The following is a 22154-nucleotide window of genomic DNA, read 5'->3' as shown; positions in this document are numbered from 1 at the left end:
AGAATTATAAGAATCTTGCCAGGACTCGATGGTCTGTGTTGTAGGGAGGGGTTGGACAGGTTAGGACTTTATTAATTGGAAAGTAAGAAACTGAGGGGTGATGTTACATGGGTGTATAAAGTCATGAGGGTCATAGTTAGGCTGAATGCGCACTGTCTTTTTCCCAGGGAAAGGGAATCAAAAAGTAGGGGGTATAGCTTTAAGATGAGAGGGTAAAATTTAAAAGGGACCTGAGGGTCAATGTTTTCACACAGAGGATGATACGTATATGGAATGAGCTGCCAGAAGAAGTGGTTGAGTCAGGTACAATACAACATTTAAAAGACACTTGGACAGGTGCATGGATCTGAAACGTTTAGAGGGGTATGGGCCAAACACAGGCAAATGGGATTAGCTTAATAATAGGCATCTTGATTGGCCTGGATGTGTTAGGCCAAAGTGCCTTTTTCCATGTTGTATTACTCTATGACTCTATAAGAAATAGGAGCACTAAGGTAAGGTGAGGGTTGGTTCTTTTTTTCTCCTCAAAGCTTTTTAGTCATGGTAGGTGAGCTCAGACCTGTGTCATGCTCCTCCTGTGCAATGTGGGAACACGGAGGCTGCCAGAGTCCCTGATTGGTATTGGTATTGGTTTATTATTGTCACTTGTACCGAGGTACAGTGAAAAACTTGTCTTGCATACTATTTGTACAGATCAATTCATTACACAGTGCAGATACATTGAGTTAGTACAGACTGCATTGAGGTAGTTCAGGTCAAAAGAATAACAGTGCAGAGTAAAGTGTCACAGCTACAGGGAAGTGCATTGCAAGTAGACAATAAGGTGCAAGGTCATAACAAGGTAGATTGTGAGGTCAAGAGTCCATCTCATCGTATAAGGGAACCATTCAATAGTCTTATCACAGTGCAATAGAAGCTGTCCTTGAGCCTGGTGGTACGTGCCCTCAGGCTCCTGTATCTTCTGCCTGATGGGAGAGGAGAGAAGAGAGAATGACCCGGGTGGGTGGGATCTTTGATTATTCTGGCTGCTTCACCAAGGCAGCGAGAGGTAAAGAGTCCATGGAGGGGAAGCTGGTTTCCGTGACGCGCTGGGCTGTGTTCACAACTCTCTTAAGTTTCTTGCGGTCCTGGGCAGAGCAGTTGCCATACCAAGCCATGATGCATCCAAATAGGATGCTTTCTATGGTGGATCGATAAAAGTTGGTGAGTGCCAAAGGGGACATGCCAAATTTCTTTCACCTCCTGAGGAAGTAGAGGTGCGGGTGAGTTTTCTTGGCCATGGCATCTACGTGGTTGGACCAGGATTGGTGATGTTGGTGATGTTCACTCCTAGGAACTTGAGGTTCTGAACCCTCTCGACCTCAGCACCATTGATGTAGACAGGTGCATGTACACTGCCCCCTTTCCTGCAGTCAATGACCAGCTCTTTTGTTTTGCTGACATTGAGGGAAAGGTTGTTGTCATGACACCATTCCACTAAGCTCTCTATCTCCGTCCTGTACTCTGACTCATCGTTATTTGAGATACGGGCTACTACGGTTGTTCATCTGCAAACTTGTAGATGGAGTTACATGACTATGTGTGCAGGATGTGGGTCCAGCTCTAGCTCCTGACAGACCGCATGATGGCATTGGAGCTGTGTATGGATTCATTTTGGATCATCTGCGATGCTGAGAATGTTATGGATAACACGTTTAATGAATTGGTCACACCACAGTTTAAGAGCCTAAGGAAAGATAGGGAATTGGTGACCAACAGGCAGAGCAGTAGCAGGAAGGTAGTACAGGAGTCCCCTGCGGTTATCTCCCTCCAAAGCAGATATACCACTTTGGATACTGTTGGAGGAGATGACTCATCAGGAGAAGGCAGCAGTAGCCAAGAACATGGCACCGTAAGTGGCTCTGCTGCACAGGAGGGCAGGAAAAAGAGTGGCAGAGCTGTACGGGACTCCTGGTTGGCATGTTGCCTCCCAGGTGCAAGGGTCAGGGATGTCTTGAAGCGGCCGCAGGGCATTCTAAAAAGGGAGGGTGAACAGCCAGTTGTCATGATGCATATAGGTACCAAAGATTTAGGAGAAGAGCGGGATGTGGGCCTATAAGCTGAATTTAGGGAGCTAGGAGATAACTTAAAAAGTGAGACCTCAAAGGTAATAATCTCAGGATTGCTATCTGTGCCACGTGCTAGTCAGAACAGAAACAGCAGAATAGTTAGGATGAATATGTGGCTTGAGCAGTGGTGCAGGAGGGAAGGTTTGAAATTCCTGGGGCATTGGAACCAGTTCTGGGGGAGGTGGGATCAGTACAAACCAGATGGTCTACACCAGGGCGGGACCAGGATCAACGTCCCAATGTCCAAGGGGAATTACTTGCAAGTACTTTTGGGGAGGGTTCAAACTAGTATGGCAGGGGGATGGGAATCCATGCAGAAAGTCAGAGGGAAGCAATGCAGAGACCAAAGCAAAAGTTAGAAAAGAGAAAAGTAGAAGTGGAGTACAGAAAAGTCAAATGCAAAGGATACAAAGATCACTAGATTTTAAAAGGACAATGAGTGCAAGGGCACTTCATCTGAATGCCCATAGTGTTCGAAACAAGGTCAGTGAACTTAGAACATAGAACATTACAGCACCGTACAGGCTCTTCGGCCCACAATGTTGTGCCGACATTTTATCCTGTTCTAAGATCTATCTAACGCTTCTCTCCCACAGAGCCCTCCATTTTTCTATCATTCATATGTCTACTGTATCTAAGAGTCTCTTAAATGTCCCTAATGTATCTGCCCCCACAACCTTTGTCAGCAGTGCATTCATGCACTCACCACTGTCTGTGTAAAAAAACTTACCCCTGACATCCCCTTTATATTTTCCTTCAACACCTTAAAATTATGCCCCCTCATGTTAGCCATTGTTGTCCTGGGAAAAAGTCTCTGCCTGTCCACTCAATATATGCCTCTTATGGCATAAATCAGGACAAACGTGTATGATTTAGTTGCCATTACAGAAATGTGGTTGCAAGTTGGAGATGATTGGCAATTAAATATCCAAGGGTATCAGGTAATACAGATGGACAGGCAGGAAGGTAAGGAAGGTGGAGTAGCGCTCTTAATTAAGAATGAGATCAGGGCGATAGTCAGAGATGATATAAAATCTAAGGAGCAGAATGTTGAATCCATCTGGGTACAGATTAAGAAGATAAAGGGAAAAAAATCACCGGTGGGAGTTGCCTATAGGCCACCGAATACTATAGTGGCACAGGCAATAAACCAAGAAATATTGGATGCATGTAAGAATGGAATGGCAGTTGTCATGGGGTACTTCAACTTGCACGTAGATTGGGCGAATCAAGTTGGTCTTGAGGAGGATTTCATAGAATGCATTCGTGATAGCTTTCTTGAACAGCAGGTTAGTGAACCTACAAGTGAAAATGCTATCTTAGATCTGGTCCTGTGCAATGTGAAAGGTAAAATTAACAATCTTGTAGTTTGAGATCCTTTTGGAAAGAGTGATCACAGTATGATTGAATTTACCATACAAATGGAGGGTACAATAGTTCGATCTAAAACCAGTGTATTATGTCTAAACAAGGGAGACTGCAACAGGATGAGGAAGCAGTTGGCTAGTGTAGACTGGGAACACAGACTATATGGTGGGACAATTGAGGAACAGTGGAAGACCTTCAAAGAGATTTGTCATAGTGCTCAACAAAAGAATATTCCAGTTAAAAGCAAGGACAGTCAGGGTGGGAAGAGCCAGCCTTGGATGACTAAGGAAATAAAGGAAGGCATCAAAGTAAAAGCTCATGCATATAAAGTCACCAAGAATAGTGGGAAACTGGAAGATTGGGAAAACTTTAAGAAGCAACAAAGAACTACTAAGCAAGTGAAAAGGAAAGGGAAGATATATTATGAAAGTAAACGAGCACAAAATATAAAAGCAGGTAGTAAAAGTTTTTATAATTATATAAGGCGGAAAAGGGTGGCTAAAGTGAATCTAGGTCCCTTGGAAGATGAGAAGGGTGAATTAATATTGGGTAATGTGGAAATGGCTGAGGCTTTGAATGACTATTTTGTATTGGTCTTCACAGTGAATGACACATCTAACATGCCAAAGGGAGATGTTATGGATGCAATGGGAGGTGAGGACCTCGATATGATCGCTATCACTAAAGAAGTAGTGCTGAGCAAACTAGAGGGCCAAAGGTAGACAGTCCCCTGGTCCTGATGGAATGCATCCCAGGGTACTGAAAGAAATGGCGGAAATTATAGAAGAGGTGTTTGTGATAATTTACCAAAATTCTCTGGACTCTGGGCTAGTCCTAGCGGATTGGAAGATAGCAAGGATATTACGAGCACAGTGGATAGAGGGGAGCACATGGATGTTGTATCCTTGGATTTTCAGAAGGCGTTCAATAAGGTGCCACATAAAAGACTAGTCCATAAGATAAGGATGCATAATGTTGGGGTAATGTATTAGCGCGGATAGAGGATTGGTTAACCAACAGAAGGCAGAGAGTTGGGATAAATGGGTGTTCCTCTGGTTGGCAATCAATGAGGAGCAGAGTGCCGCAAGGGTTGGTGCTGAGATTGCAACTGTTCACGTTATACATCAACGATTTGGAAGAGGGCATCGAGCGTAGCATATCTAAGTTTGCTGATGACACTAAATTGAGTGGAAAAGCAAATTGTGCAGAGGATGCGGAGAGTCTACAGAGAAATATAGATAGGTTAAGTGAGTGGGCCAGGGTCTGGCAGATGGAGTACAATGTTGGTAAATGTGATGTCATTCACTTTGGAAGGCAGAATAGAAGATCAGATTATTATTTAAATGGTGAAAGATTGCAGCATTCTGTTGTGCAGAGGGACTTGGGAGTGCTTGTGCATAAATCACGAAAGGTTGGTTTGCAGGTGCAACAGGTTATCCCGAAGGCAAATCCCTTCCTGATGAGCTTAACGCATTCTATGTGCGTTTTGAACGGAAGGGGAGTGGATTGTCACCACCCACCCTGACAGCCTCCAATGCAACTGAACCTGTGGTCACTGTTGAGGATGTAAGATCAGTCTTCCAGAGAGTGAACCCGAGGAAAGCATCTGGCCTGGGTGGTGTCCCTGGCCGTGTGCTCAGATCTTGTGCTGATCAGCTGGCGGGGGTATTTGCAGACATATTTAACCTCTCCCTACTTCAATCTGAGGTTTCCACCTGTTTTAAGAAGACCACTGTCATCCTGGTACCTAAGAAGAACAAGGTAACATGCCTTAAGGACTACCGACTGGTGGCTCTGACATCCACCATCATAAAGTGCTTTGAGAGGCTGGTCATGGCACACATTAACTCCAGTCCCCCCAGACAACTTCAACCCACTGCAATTCACCTACTGCCAAAACAGGTCTACAGTGGACGCCATTTCCCTGGCCTACACTCATCTCTGGAGCATCTGGACAGTAAAGGCACTTACGTTAGACTACTGTTTATTGACTATAGCTCCACCTTCAATACTATAAGTTTTTCACTGTACCTTGGTACAAGTGATAATAATAAACCAATACCAATATGGAATGTTGGCCTTCACTGCTAGAGGAATTGAATTTAAGAGCAGGGAGGTTATGCCGCAACTGTACAGGGTACTGGTGAGGCTGCATGCAGTTCTCATCTCCTTACCTGAGAGAGGATATACTGGCTTTGGAGGTGGTGCAAAGGGGGTTCACCAGATTGATTCCAGAGATGATGGGATTAGCCTATGAGGAGAGATTGAGTAGCCTGAGACTGTACGCACTGGAATTCAGAGGAATGAGAGGGAATCTTATAGAAACATATAAAATTATGAAAGGGATAAATAAGATAGAGGCAGGAAAGTCGTTTCCACTGGTAAGTGAGACAAGAGCTACATAAAAGATTACTGCATAAGATAAGGGTGTATGGGGTTATATGGCACTGATGGGGATTGGCTTATTATAAGTAAACAATGAATCAGGATAAATGGGTCATTTTTAGATTGGCAATCAGTAATTACTGAGGTGACACAGCAATTAATGATGGTGCCTCAACTATTTACAATCTGTATTAATGACGATGTGCTGTAGCAAATTTGCTGATGGTACAAGGAGGATTTTAAGCATTTTATGTTTTATTTTAGACTCCAGCATCTATATGATTCTACTTTTGATTTCCAACAGCATAACATATTTGATTTTCTGAGTCTGTCTTGTAATTCATTGCACAGAATGATTTGGAAAATGTACAATAAACATTTTTCTTTCGCTTTCAAATAATATTATCTTAAAGTATTTGTCAAGCAACAGAAGTAATCTTTTATATATAAAGGACAAGTATTCTGTATTGTGAGAAATATGATGACATGATACAAAGTCAATGAGATATGCCTCTGAAAGTTAAGCCTTTATCTTTCTCATATGTTTAGAGACAATATCTTCAATGAAACACAAGGCTCCAACAAAAATGCCAAACAGTTTATCATTGTGGTAACAGACGGGGATATATTCAAGGATGAGATGAACCTATCTGATGTAATCAACTCGACTAAGATTGCGAAAGTGACACGGATTGCTGTTGGGGTAAGCTTCTTAATATCGTTGACTGGTTACTTTTTCCACAGATGCTGCTTGATTGGCTGAGTTCTTCCAGCATTTCTGCTTTTTTTGGCTGAGAAAGGAGTTGGATTGAACACATTTCAGAGCAGTTTATCACCTGATGTTAGTATGAGTCTGGGAAGACTCATACTAATGCACGTACCTTGAGGTGGGGAGAAATTTCATTCCCAATTTGAACTTAATGGGAGTGGGGGGCGGAGTTGGTGCATCAATTCTCATTGTAAAAAGATGTAAAGGAAAGTGTAAAGCAGTGGGAGATATGGTAGATTTCATACTCTAGTCAGGCCAGAGTCACCAGATTTTGCTTCCAGAATGGTTGAAGACTGCTTTCTTGTTAAATTTAACAAGGTCATCCACCTAAGTCATCATAATCTGAGCCACATACACTGCACTTATGGCCACCACTGTGTTTCAGTTGTGGAAATGGTTGCATGAGGAGAGGACTATTTTTATTAACCTCTTTAAACAGTGCTCCCTCAGTGCACTTGGGAGCTCAGTTTGAAACTAGCTTCTGTTGTGGATGCTAATTTAGGACCTTTTTATCTCTTTCACAAACTAGACTATGAAAAATTGATTGATAACCTACAGGTGCTGGTATAAAGGATCAGGAGATTGCAGAAACATCGTTTATGCCCTGGGCCCTGCTGCTGTTTACTTTGTGCTTGGGTCTTTGAGCCCATTTGTAGTTTTCAAAGGGCCCTCAAACCTGTTCTGTCATATTCTGAGATCATAGCTAATTTGTGACGTAAATCTTGACCTTTTCTCTTCAATACATTCAATACCTTTGGCTAACAAAAATTAGTGAATCTCGGATTCAGAATTGCCCTGCCCATAGATAACAGAGAGTAATGGTTCAAGGGTGTTATTTTGGTTGGAGGCCTGTGACCAGTAGTGTTCGGCAAGGGTCATTGCTAGAACCTCTGTTGTTTGTGATATATATAAATGACTTGGATGAAAATGTAGATGGGTGGGTTCGTAAAATGCAGATGACACAAAGATTGATGGAGTTGAGAACACTGAAGAAGATTGTCAAAGGGTACAGCAGGATATTGATAATTACAGATAAGTGTGGAGAAATGGCAGATTGAGTTTAATCCCGGCAAGTATGAGGTGTTGCACTTTGGGAGGTCAAATGTCAGGTAAAGCATACAGTAAGTGGGAGGACCCTTAACAGCATTGATGTATGAGGGGATCTTAGGGTCCAAGTCCATAGTTCCCTGAAACTGGCCACACAAGTAGATAGGGTGATAAAGAAGGCATGTGGCATGCTTGCATTCATTGGTCGAGCCATTGAGTATAAGATCAGGAAGACATATTGCAGCTGTATAAAACTTTGATTATGCCGCAGTTGAAGTATTGTCTGCACTTCTGGTCACGCCCATTACAGGAAAGTTGTGGAGGGTTTGGACAGGGTACAAAAGTTTATAAAATTATGATAGGCATAGATAGGATATGATCACCATTCACAAATGCTTTTCCACTGAAACTTAGATCAACTGGCCAGGATCACTCCCCAACACAAGGTCTAGTACAGCCCCATCCCTCGATGGTCTATTTACATATAATTTCAAGACACCCTCCTGGATGCAGCTAACAAACTCTGCCCCATCTGAACTCTTGGCAATAAGGGTGCCCCAGTCAATATTTGGGAAGTCAAAATCATCCACTACAACAATTCTGTTCTTTTTATGATCGCCCATTGCTATAAAAATAATAGGGTTGTAATAGTATAGGAGTGTAACTTTCCAAACATCGACTGGGACTGCCATAGTGTTAAAGGCTTGGATGGGGTGAAATTTGTTCAGTGTGTTCAGGAAAAAATTCTCAATAAATATGTAGATGTCCCTACCATAGAAGGGACAAAACTTGACCTCCTCTTGGAAAATAAGGCAGGCCAAGTGATTGAATTGTTAGTGGGGGAGCACTTTGGGACCGGTGACCATAATTCTACAAGTTAAAGTCCAAAGTTGAGGCAAGGCCAATTTTGATGGTATTAGACAGGAACTTTCAAAAGTTGATTGAGGGAGCCTATTTGCAGGTAAAAGGACATTTGGAAATTGGGAAATTACTCCATGGCACAACATGAGCCACCCTCCAGTCTTCTGGCACCTCACCCATTGCTATTGATGATACAGATATTTCCACAATGGGCACTGCAGTTCCTCTCCTAGCTTCCCATGATGTCCTTTGATACAGGTCCCAGGGATTTAATGATCTTTGAGGGTTTTAGGATCTCCAGCACCTCCTCCTCCGTAATGTAAACTCTCTCCTTAAGACATCACTGTTAACTTTCCTGAGTTTACTGGCATCCATCTCTTTCTTCACGGTAAATATAGACAAGAAATATTTGCTTAGGACCTCACCCCTCTCATGTGGCTTCACTCATAGATGATCTTGAAGGAGCCCTAGTTACTCCTTTGCCCTTAGTATACTTGTAAAATATCTTTGGATTTTCCTTTACCTTATTTGCCAAAGCTGTCTCCTATCCCCTTTCTGCCCTCCTGACGTCTTCTAAACTAAAATAAGTGGTATCATTGACAGTGAAGAACAACAGGTACAATTACGACATTTAAAAGACATTTGCACAGGTACATGCATAGGAAAGGTTTAGAGGGATATGGGCCAAATGCAAGCAAACGGAACTAGCTGAGTTAGGTATCATAATCATCAAAGAAGAGTTGGGCTGAAGGGCCTGTTTCTGTGCTGCATAGCTTTATGACTCTATGGCTCTATCTGCCTGCATATCTGTTCCTCTAGCTCCCGCTGGCTATTGGGAGGCCTATGATATGACCCCATCATAGTGATTGCACCTTTCTTATTCCTGAACTCTACATATGGCCTCGCTGGATGACCCCTCCAAGATGTCCTCTCTAAGTGAAGCTGTGGTATTATCCATAATCAGTAATGCAATTCCCCCATTCCTTTACACCCCTTTCACATCTGAAACATCTGTACACTGGAATGTTGAACTGCTCGTCCTGCCCTTCTCTCAACCAAGTTTCTGTAATGGCTACAACATCACAGTTCCATATACTAATCCAGGCTCTGAACTTATCTGCCTTAATTGTTATACTCCTTGCATTAAAATAAATGCACTTCATCTTCCAGTCCAGCTGTGTTCATTAATCTGAACCCTGCTTATCTTGCTATTAGATTTGCTTGTCTAATAGGGTGGTAGGGTTGTCTCTGGAGTGGCAGAGGCTGAGGGGAAACCTAATAGAAGTTTATAAGATTATGAGAGGAAGAGAGGAATAGACGGCCGGTATCTTTTTCCCAGGGTTGAAATGTCTAATACCAGAGGGCATGCATTTAAGGTGAGAGGGGGTAAATTCAAAGGAGATGTACAGTGCAGGTTTTTTCACAGAGAATGGTGGGTTCCTGGAATGCTCAGCTAGGAGTGGTGGTGGAGGAAAATACGATAGAGCCATTTAAGAGGCTCTTAGATAGGCACATGAATATGCAGAGAATGGAATGATATGGACATCGTGTAGGCAGAAGGCATTAGTTTAGTTAGGCATTTAATTACTAGTTTAATTAGTTCAGCACAACATTGTAGGCTGAAGGGCTTGTTCTTGTGCTGTACTGTTCTGTGTTCTATGTACTTGACTGAACCTCCTCAATCACTCTACCTGCTGACCGATTACTCTGGTTCCCACCCCCCACCATACTAGTTTAAACCCTCCTGAGTAACACTGCAAGCATACTGGTGCATCTTCTGTTTATGTGTAACCTGACCTTCTTGTACAGGTCCCACCTGCCCTGAAAAGATCCCAATGATCCAGGTATCTGAATCTAAGTTCTATATGCAGGACCTCCAGGGAAGTACAGGCTGGTCATCCTAACCGCAGTAGTGGGAAAGTTACTGGAAGGAATTCTGAGGGATAGCATCTACTATCATTTAGAAAGGCAAGGACTGATTAGGGGTAGTCAGCATGGCTTTGAGCATGACAAATTGTTCCTCACAAATTTGATTGAATTTTTTGAGGAGGTAACAAAGAAGGTTGAGGAGGGCAGGATGCTAGACGTTGTCTACATGGACTTTGGCAAGGCCTATGACAAGGCCCTACATGGTAGTCTGAAAGATGAGAACATATGGGATTCAGGGTGAGCTAGCCAACTGAATACAAAATTGGCTTGGTGGAAGGAGTCAGAGAGTGGTAGTGGAGGGTTGTTATTTCAGATTGGAGGACCGTGACCAGTGGTGTGCTGCAGGAATCATTAGTCTCTGGGTCCGCTGTTTGTCATCTATAATAACGATTTGGATGACAAAGTTGTCAACGTGGTTAGTAAATTTTCAGATGACACCAAAATTTGTGTGTAGTGGACAGTGAAGAAGGTTATCTAAGATTACATAGAACCTAACAACAAGATCTAGGTGAACTGGGGAAATGGACCCAGGAATGGCAAATGGATTTTATCTTGGGCAAGTGTGAGGTGTTGCATTTTGGTCAGTTAAACCAGGGCAGGACTTACACAGTAAATAGTAGGGCTCTAGAGAGTGTAGTAGAACAGAGGAACCTAGGGGTGCAGGTACATAGACAGAGTGGTGAAGAAGGCTTTTGGCATACTTGCCTTTATCGGTCAGGGGATTGAGTACAGGAGATCAAGTGTCATGTTGCAATTGTACGAGTTGTTGGTGAGACTGCATTTGGTGTATTGTCTGGTCCCCACACTATAGGAAAGATGAATTAAGCTGGAAAGGTTGAAGAAAAGGTTATGATAGGGTACGATGGAAAGGGTACAATGGAAGCATTTAAGAGGCTCCTAGATAGATGCATGGATGTGCGGGGAATGGAAGGATATGGACATTGTGCAGGCAGAAAGGATTAGTTTGACATTTAATTACTAATTTAATTAGTTCAGCACAACATCATGGGCTGAAGGGCCTGTTCCTGTGCTGTACTGTTCTATGTTCTAAAAGATTCACAAGGATGTTATCAGGACTGGAGGGCTTATAAGGAAAGACTGGATTGGCTGGAACTTTTTTTCCCTGGAGTGCAGGAGGTTGAGGGATGACCTTACAGAGGTATATAAAATCATGAGGGGTGTAAATAAGGTGGATGGCCACTGTCTTTTCTCCAGGGAGGGGAGTCTAAAACTAGAGAATGTAGATTTATGGTGAGAGAAGAATGAAGTAAAATGGACGTGAGGGGAAACTTTTTCATACAGAGGGCAGTGGATATGGAATGAGCTGACGTAGGAGGCTCTAGAGGCGGGTACACTTACAATGTTTAAAAGACATTCAGACAGGTACATGGATTGAAAAGGTTTAGGGGGATATGGGCCAAACACAAGCAAATGGGACTAGCTAGGTTAGAGATTTTGGTCAGAATGGACAAGTTGGGTGGAAGGGCCTGTTTCTGTGCTGTATAACTCTCTGACTCTATGACTCTTGTCTTCCTGCCTATGTCATTAGTACCAATATGGACCAATCTGGCTCCTCTCCCCTTTCAGAATGATGTGTGCCTGCTCAGAGACATCCTTGACCCTGGCAGCAAGGAGGCAACACACCATCCTGGAGTACCCTAACTATAGAGTCATCTATTACTACCACCAGTATTTTGTATTGTTGTTTCATAATTTCTATCTTCCAACTCTTATCTCCTTGTGTTTCAGACCTTTCGAGATAAAGACCAGCATGCCAAACCTTTCTGACTTTTTTGTACTGTGCATAACATATTAATGACCTGTGCATGGGAACTCTTAAAGTGGTTCTGGACCTCCACCGCTTAATCTTTCATAATCTGTTCTATCTTTTTTAGGTATCAAGTGGATAACCTCACATTTGCCTGTATTGAAATTCATTTGCAACAGTTTTTCCATTTGCTTAAACCATGAACTATTCTTGTAGTTTGATGGTTTAAGCTACATTGCTTACAGTCCTGCAAAATCTTTGTGTCATTCTGGACACTCTGCAATCCCACCAGTTGATTTTAAATACATGAATAGCTACAGAACACCACCACCTACATCCTGTGAAATTATTTCTTTGTGGCCCTTCATTTCGGCTTTGTCATTCAATAAACTCATGCCTGAACCTGTACCTTGTCCACTTTGACTGATCCCCATGTCCTGTGAAACTTAGTGTCCAAGTGTACATTGTGGCATGGTGGGTTCAATCACTCAGTCTATCCATATCACAATGACCTTATCACAACCTGCCCTTCCATTTATTTTTGTATCATCAGAAGACTTGGAAACCTTACATTTCATTACCTCCTCCAGGTCATTCATGTAAATAGTAAACAATTGAGAGCCAAGAACCAATTCCTGGGGTATTCCACTGGTTACATCCTTCCAGCCTGAAAAAGACCAATTCATTCCAACTCTCTGTTTTCTATGTGACAGCCAGTTTTCAGTCCACATTCCTCCAATGTCTTGGGCTCTTAATGTATGCGCCTTGCTCTTGATCCTTCTGTTCCCTACTGCCTCTTAGACTCTTGTTATTTCTGCTCCCAACCCTTCTAATCTCCAGACCCTCACAGATCTTTGCCACCTACATTACTCTAACCTTCCTCCAGACACTTGTCATTCCTCCTCAAACAACACTTGTGATCTTTCCTTTTACTGCAGTACCATCCCACAATCTCCACTCCAAGCCTTTTCAAACGCTCCCCCCATTCCCCTCCATATCTGAGCTGTTCTACTGTATCTCACTTTTGTTAGCTGTAACCCAGAGATACAGACAAAAGTTCTAATCAGCCTTTAATCTTGTTAATTTTGGCAAATCTGACCTTGTGAATTTTTGTACCAAAGAACAGCCTCCAAGTTGATAAGGAGGCCAGTGTTCCTCTCCCATTTTGAAGTGCCACTTTTTCTTGTAATTTGTTCAATTGTATTCAAGGATCATGATTAGTTTGTCATAATTGTCTCTGTGCTTCAAAATCAATGTGTATGAAATACTTGGCAATGTTTCAATGTGATGAGGATACATACAAATGTAAATAATTACTTTATTGTAATTCAGAAGGAAGTTACGTGTGTAGTTACATAACATGCTAAGTAGAAGAGATCTACTTTAGCTATTGAACATTGGACGGAGCCAGGAGCATCAGTTGATTGGATGACTTGATACAACCACTTAACCAAGTGTTACACAGAAACTTAGCAACAGTTACTCTGGGCTCTTTATTATATTACAGTTGAGCAAAGGTGTTTTATCTATTTGGAGTGCAAAGGATGTGACTGATCAATTTATTGCAAAATTAACTTTGTTATTCTGTTTCCACTAAGGTTGGTGAAAGCTTTAACAAGAAAAAGGCATTGGATGAGCTGAAGCTAATTGCGTCTGATCCAGATAATAAACATCTTTTCCAAGTGCGTGACTATTCTGCTTTAGATGGTCTACTGGCAGATCTAGAGGAAAATATAGTTGGAATTGAAGGTACTGTATATTTATTCTTTATTCTGAAATGAATGTTTGAACTGATTAAACAGATACAAAGAGAATTGTCTATCATAAATTATCAACCAGCTGTGTTTTAAATCTTATAATGACACAAGATCAGGAAAAATAACAAAGCATATTACCTAGATGGTAAGAGATTACAGAACTCTGAGATACAGAGGTAGAATCATAGAATCATAGAACAGTACAGCACAATACAGGCCCTTCAACCCACAATGTCATGCCGACCTTTAATCCTCGCCTAAGAGTATCTAACCCCTTCCTCCCAGATATCCCTCTATTTTAAATTCCTCCATATGCTTACCTAGCAATGTCTTGAATTTGACCAATGTACCTGCCTCCACCACCACCCCAGGCAGCGGATTCCACGCCCCACCACTCTGTGTAAAAAACCTTCCTCTGATATCTCCCTTGAACTTCCCACCCATTACTTTAAAGCCATGCCCTCTTGTATTGAGCATTGGTGCCCTGGGAAAGAGGCACTGACTGTCCACTCTATCTATTCCTCTTAATATTTTGTATACCTCTATCACGTCTCCTCTCATTCTCCTTTTCTCCGAAGAGTAAAGCCCTAACTCCCTTAGTCTCTCCTCATAATGCATACTCTACAAACCAGGCAGCATCCTGGTAAGTCTCCTCTGCACCCTTTCCAACGCTTCCACATGCTTCCGATAATGAGGCGACCAGAACTGGACACAGTACTCTAAGTGTGGTCTAACCAGAGTTTTGTAGAGCTGCATCATTACCTCGCAGCTCTTATACTCAATCCCACGACTTATGAAAGCTAACATCCCATAAGCTTTCTTAACTACCCTATCCACCTGTGAGGCAACTTTCAGTGATCTGTGGATATGAACCCCCAGATCCCTCTGCTCCTCCACGCTACCCAGAATCCTGCCATTAACTTTGTACTCTGCCTTGGAGTTTGTCCTTCCAAAGTGTACCACCTCACACTTCTCCAGATTGAACTCCATCTGCCACTTCTTAGCCCAGCTCTGCATCCTATCAATGTCCCTCTGACAATCTTTGACAGTCCTCCACACTATCCACAACACTACTAACCTTTGTGTCGTCTGCAAACTTGCCAGCCCACCCTTCTACCTCCTCATTTAAGTCATTAATAAAAATCATGAAAAGCAGAGGTCCCAGAACCGATCCTTGTGGGACACCGCTAGTCACAGCCCTCGAATCTGAATGCACTCCCTCCACCACAACCCTCTGCTTTCTACAGGCAGGCCAATTCTGAATCCACATGGTCAAGCATCCCTGGATCCCATGCCCTCTGACCTTCTGAAGAAGCCTACCATGTGGAACTTTGTCAAATGCCTCACTAAAATCCATGTAGACCACATCTACTGCACTACCCTCATCAATCTGTCTGGTCACCTCCTCAAAGAACACTATCAGGCTTGTGAGACATGATCTGCCCTTCACCAAGCCATGCTGTCTGTCCCTGATCAGACCATGATCCTCTAAATGCCCATAGATCCTATCTTTAAGAATCCTTTCCAACAGCTTGCCCACCACAGACGTAAGGCTCACTGGTCTATAAATTCCTGGACTATCCCTACTACCTTTTATGAATAAGGGGACAACATTTGCCACCCTCCATTGCTCCGGTACCATTCTCGTGGACCTGACTGGCTAGATGGAGGCTGGGTGTTTCTTCTGGCCCAAGGGTTGTTTGGGGTGGAATGGGGGAGGGAGAAGGGTAGAGTGGGTGGGGGATGATGGTCTTCTGATGGTTCTCAGTCAGGATACGGGATAAAACATTCAGGACTGAGATGAGGATGGTGAACCACAGAGGACTATGGAGGTCAACTGAATATATTTGAGGTATGCAAATTATGAGGGGCATAGAAATGGTGGAGGTGTTAAAAACTAGAGGATATAACATTAGGGTAAGGGGGAAGGGGTTTAAAGAGGATCTGAGGAAGATTTTTTTCACTTGAAGGATGGCTGGAATCTGAAATGCACTACCTGAGGGGGTGGTGTGAGCGGATAATCTTTAAGAAACAAAGACGAGCAGTGAATTGCCAAGGCATAGAAGGTTGCAGGCCAAGTGCTGTTAAACTAGTTAGAGAGGTACTTGATGGTAAGCATAGACTTAGTGGGCCAAAGGGTGTATTTCTGTGCTGGATGACTCTATGACTAAGAAGATATATAGATTTCCAGACACAAAAGGCATTAAGGAGTATGGGGGTAAAGTGGGAATATGATACTGGAACAGAGAATTAGCCATGATCGTATTGAATGACAGAGGTCTTGAAGACCAAATAGCTACTCCTCCATTTTCTGTGTTTTTATATTTATTGATCATCTTTATTCTCTTTTTATTCATTAATTCAACAGGTACCCAAGGTGCAAACGTAAGTGCCTTTCATATGGAACTGGCACAAATTGGATTCAGTGCAGATTACTCCAGTGATGTGAGTTTTTTTTAATATAAAATCTGTGATGTAGTCTATTTAAAAAAGTATAAAATCACATTTTTATTTTGTATTTATAAATATGAAGTACAAGTCTTCCCCAGGTTACAACAGGTTCCATTCCTGAAAACTGGTCATAACCCAAACAGTTTGCAAGTCGGAAATGTGGCCAACCAATGCAACATGCAGTTAAACCAGGGCGTTTAAATCAACTGTTCAGATTTCTCTGCAAGATACAATTATATTGCCATGAGGGCTAACAGGAGGGGGCATAATTTTAAGGCCAGTGGAGGAAGGTATAAGGTGGATGTCAGAGGTAGGTTTTTCACACAGAGTGGTGGGTGTGTGGAACGCACTGCCGGCAGAGGTTGTGGGGGCAGATACGTTAGGGACATTTAAGAGACTCTTCGATAGCCACATGAATGGTAGAGAAATTGAGGGCTATGTGGGAGGGAAGGGTTAGATAGATCTTAGAGCAGGGGCATACTTATGGTCAATGCACACAGTCTTTTTCCCAGGGCTGGGAATCAAGAACTGGAGGACATAGGTTTAGGGTGAGAGGGGAGATATTTAATATGAACCTGAGGGGCAACTTTTTCACCCTGAGACTGGTTAGTATATTGGAATGAGCTGCCAGAGGAAGTGGCTGAGGCAGGTAATTTGTTTATTATTGTCACATGTACTGAGATACAGTGTAAAACTTAGTTTTGCAAGCCATCCATACAGTCATTGCAAATCATAAGTACTTTGAGGTAGTACAAGGGAAAAGCAATAACAGAATGCAGAATATATTGTTACAGCTACAGAGAAAGTGTAGTGCAGTAGACAAAAAGGTGCAAGGGCCATGATGAGGTAGATTGTAAGGACAAGAGTTCATCTTTACCATACAAGAGGTCTGTTCAATAGACTTATAACAGCGAGATAGAAGCTGTCCTTGAGCCTGGTGGTGCATGTTTTCAAGCTTTTGTATCTTTTGCCCGATGGGAGAGAATGTCTGGGGGGGGAGGGGTCTATGATTATGCTGGGTGCTTTTACCTTTACCTACAGAGACAGGGAAGAAAATTCTTCAATTAGTTAATACATCTTCAATGTGTGCCAGACACTCTTTGATACAGTTTAAGGTAGTGCACAGGACCCATATGTCAAAGGATAAACTAGCCCGTTTTTATCACCATTTTAGTCCTATATGTGGCAGACATAAATCGAATGTGGCTTCTCTGACACATATGTTTTGGTCTTGTCCTCTTTTGGAAAAATATTGGAAAGACATTTTTAACATTATCTCAACTGTATTGAATATTGATTTACAACCTCACCCTATTACTGCAATTTTTGGACTACCAACGATAGAGTCTCGCCATTTATCTGCTTCCGCTTAGCGTATGATTGCCTTTGTCACATTAATGGCCAAACGATCCATTTTGCTTAAATGGGATCCAATACCCCCTACTACTTTTCAATGGTTTTCTCAAACTATATCATGTCTAAACTTGGAAAAAATTAGGAGTGTGCTGTTGATCCTTCGCTTAAATTTGAAGATATTTGAAGTCCGTTTATTCAATACTTTCATATCATATAGATCCCTTTTCAATATCTTTTCAATTTAAAGGAACGGAGTTGACGACATTAGATTGCTCTGTTTTTATTGAGAAATTTCAGTCCAGTTTTTTCTTTCTTTTTTGTTCATTTTTAAAAAAATTTTCTTTATAGTTTAGTTTGTTATATTATTTACAATTTTTTTTATTGATTTGGGGATTCTTTTTTATATATACAATAAATCTTTTTCTTTCTTCTCTTTTATATTATATTCATCTACTAAGAGATCGTGAGATCTAAAGATTTTTTAATATTTTATTACTTTTTATGTCATGATTGCTCTCTTGATCTCTTTGTATTACATGTACAATCATTGCTGCTATATATTAATCTGTATTAATTTGGAAACTAATAGAAAGATTGAAAAAGAAAAAAAAATTAGTGAGGGTCACAAGGAAATGCCAAATTTTCTCAGCCTTCTGTGGAAGTAGAGGTGCTGGCGTGCTTTCTTGGCCATAGTGTCTATGTGGTTGGAGCAGGACAAGCTATTGGTGATGTTTTCACTTTGGAACTTGAAACTCTCAACCATCTCCACCTCAGCACCTTTGACAAATACAGAGCTATATGCTCCGCCCCGCTTCCTGGTCAGTGACCAGCTCTTTTGTTTTGCTGACATTGAGGGAAAGGTTGTTGTCATGACATCAAGTTACTAGTCTCTCTATCTCCTTCCTATACGCTGACTCATCGTTATTTGAGATACAGCCCACTACGGTAGTGTCACCTGCAAACTTTCAGATGGAGTTAGAGCAGAATCTGTCCATTCAGTCATGAGTATATAGCGAGTAAAGTAGGGGGCTGTATTACCAAACCAATTGGCAATATTACCAAGCCAATTCTGGATCCAATTCACCAACATGCTTATGGATCCTTTGGGACTTCCATGTGAGAACACATCAAAGGGCTTTCTGAAGTCCACGTAAACTACATCAGCTGCATTGCCCTCATCAATATTTTTTGTTACTTCTTCAAAAAACTCAATCAAATTAATCAGACAGGATCTCCCACTAACAAAGCCTTGCTGACTATCTCCAATTAACTCTTGCCTTTCCAAGTGTGGATTAATTGTGTGCCTGAGAATTTTTTCCAAAAACTTCCCTACTATTGACATTATACTCATTGGCCTGTAATTACTCAACTTATCTCTGTTGCCCTTCGTGAACAAGAGTACCAGATTTGGTGTCCTTCAATACCTCACCTGTGGCTAGCCAAAATTTTTAAATCTCTGTCAGGGCCTCAGTAATCTTTTTTCTTGCTTTCCATAGTAGCCTCAGATGCTGCTCATCAGGCCCTGAGGCTTTATCTATCTTTAAGCATGCTAAGACATCTAAAAACTCCTCCTTTTTCAATGATAACACATTTTCTAATTTCACCAACCCTTTCCCTTAATTCTCCAAACATAATGTCCTTTTCCTTAGTGAATGCAGATAAATATTTATTTAAAACCTCCTGCTTCCTTTCTATCTTGGACTCTATTCTTTGATCTTCCATGGTAACTTTCATTCTGCTGAGTTATTTCATTTTGTCACTATCATCCTCAGTGATTCAACCCTACTTCCTTTTCTTGTTTGACCAGTTTTTTGTGTGACCAGTTCTGGACCCGGTACCAATACACTTCTTATTCCAATGCTAAATGATTGATAATATTTTTCACTCTGAATGAGTGAAAAAAAATGTTCCTCAGATCCACTTTATTTGCAGGACTTAATTGGTGCTCTGTCCTGGGTTATCTGTTTGTTTCACACTTATGACTGTTCAGCTGATTGCCAATCTGGCCTCTGGCCATTAACCTATTGGCTATAACATTGTTGTTATTGACTTAATTGACCACAATACTCTTCTTCTTCTAACACCATTTTAATGCTGAGTTAATACATGTTGTAGTCATTTTAACATGTATTAAAATACTGTTCCATAACAGTAATGATATTAAACTAAGACATATTAAAACATTGCTAAGAGTGTATACTTAAAGCAATACTGTTTGCTTAACTTAGCTCTTACAACTTTCTCTTTCACTTTCTGCTCTAAGGCCACCATTTCAGCTTTTGTGGAAATTAATTTGAAGAAAGCTTCTTTTCTCTATGAAGATCCCCCTTGTGCTCCCCAGTTCTGGGGTTTGTGACCATCTCAAGTATTTTGCTTTCTTATGCTGTAATCTACAGATACCTGAATATCTACAAATGGATGGAAGTCTATAAAAAAGATTTGTTTTGCAAGATTTGATGTGATTGTTGGTTATCTGGTAATATTATCCACACACGTAGAATTCCAGTTAATAACCTTACGCCAATATGCCCTTGTGTATGACCACACTATTTCTGGTAGCTGTCTCCAGCTTTTTGAAGGTTGTGACCAGTATTGTTCCTTTCAAGCATCAAGTGTCTGCAATTGATTTTGAGATTAACTTTATTAACTAGTTTGATGTCATGACATATAAAATGAATGTACAAACAACAGCAGTGGTGTTGTACAAATGGCACAGTTATCCTGTGCACAGAGGAGCTTGTTTCATAGTTTCCAATTGCTATTATTGCAGCTAATGCTACATATTCCCATCACTTCCAACACATAGGCTCTGGTATGATCAAACAGAGCTGCTATTTTTCTCTTTTTATATTTACTGTATTAACATAGTTTCTTGTGTTAAATAACAATGGCCCTTTCTGACAGTTAGCTAGTAATCATCAATATTAAATTCCTCTCCAATTTGACCTTTCACGTGTCCAGACACCAAAATCATATTTTCCTCCATTGATAACCACATTTAATTACAAGGAGTTTGGACCCTGATACGATTCTGCAGCTGTGTAGAGTTTCCTGAAGGAGTTAGCAGACCAAAAGGTGCAGCACAGTCTGCCTATCCCTGCATTTGGAGGTCTTGTGGAATATCCCCATTTCACCATGTCAATGCTTGACCTGCTGATTTGGTTAGGGAGGTGGCTTGGGCCTTTCCACAAAGTCCACCTCTCCTCCACTCTCATAGGAAGCTGCTTGATTATCCTGATATTAATATTGGCCCAAGCACCATGGTCCATGCAATAATCTTACTGGGCAATGTCATAATCTTACAGGGCAATATTTTGCTTGGTGCTGTGGGAGCATATGATTGGACTGGAGGAATAATGATGTACAACAAAGATAAAGGAACAGAGCAGTTTCTAAATGAATCCAAAGGAACACTTTCAGCTGCTTACGGTTACCTTGGTATGTAAAGTTTCATCATTTAACTCATGGAATTTTTACTTATGTCACTACATTGTGTTCAAGTACTGCACTTAAAACAAGCAATAAATTTAAATCAGATGTACATAAGTTATCAGAAAAAGAGTGATTTAAGGATTCTCTTTATTTTTTCTATCCTTTTTATTCTTTTTATTTGCTCCTTCGAATATCAAGGACTCCAACAGCAGTCAAATGCTTAATTAATAAATGGGAACTCAGCTTTGGGTAGCACCAATCACTTCCATGAAACTGTTTCAAAGAAATTATGATTCAAAAAAAGATCCAGTGTATTTTGACGATAAATACTGCATAATCTATTTATGGGATTACTAAACGTCTGCAACTATTTAATGTAATGCACACGGAAGTGAAATAGCAGTTAATTCACAAAACTAGTAACACGGGGGCCTGAGATTGGAGTTCAAATCCCAACAAGACACCACAGTGGTAGAGCTGTTGCTCCACAGTGCTGGAGACCTGGGTTCTATTCTAATCTTGGGTGCTGTCTGTGTGGAGCTTGCATACTTTCCATGTGATCATGTGGGTTTTCTCCAGTTTCCTCCCACATCCCAAAGACATGCAGATTGATAAGTTAATTGGCCATTGCCCCTATTGTGTAGGTGAGAGGTAAGATTTAGGGGGAGTTGACAGAACGTAGGGAGAATAGGATTAATGTAGGATTAGTGTAAATCGTGTTTGGTCGGTGTGGACTTGGGTGGGCCAAAGGGCCTGTTTCTGTACTGTCTCTATGACTCTATCCCTTGACATTCAAGGTTCCCTACATTGCTGTTCTTATCTTGCCCCCTCACAAAAACATGTTGGCTGAATTCTCACTATTTAACTTTTAACAGAGTCCCACTTATCAGACAGATTTACCTGCAAGTAGTTGTTCTCAGTCT

The 22154-nt window shown here is 41.5% G+C and overlaps 1 protein-coding gene across 1 annotated transcript in view; it reads left to right on the top strand.

The window, feature by feature from the left end:
• Nucleotides 1-22154, top strand: part of LOC127581280 (integrin alpha-E-like) — a 345660-nt gene that overhangs the window by 111037 nt on the left and 212469 nt on the right. Inside the window, exons 9-12 of the mRNA XM_052035523.1 lie at nucleotides 6411-6564; nucleotides 13834-13984; nucleotides 16361-16437; nucleotides 21105-21237. Coding sequence (XP_051891483.1) covers nucleotides 6411-6564; nucleotides 13834-13984; nucleotides 16361-16437; nucleotides 21105-21237 — 515 coding nt within the window. The remainder of the gene's footprint in view (nucleotides 1-6410; nucleotides 6565-13833; nucleotides 13985-16360; nucleotides 16438-21104; nucleotides 21238-22154) is intronic.

The sequence above is a fragment of the Pristis pectinata genome, chromosome 21 (genome assembly GCF_009764475.1).
Source record: "Pristis pectinata isolate sPriPec2 chromosome 21, sPriPec2.1.pri, whole genome shotgun sequence".
NCBI classification, from domain to species: domain Eukaryota; kingdom Metazoa; phylum Chordata; class Chondrichthyes; order Rhinopristiformes; family Pristidae; genus Pristis; species Pristis pectinata.
Note: the sequence above shows the minus strand (reverse complement) of the source record. Positions and strands in the feature narration are given on the sequence as shown.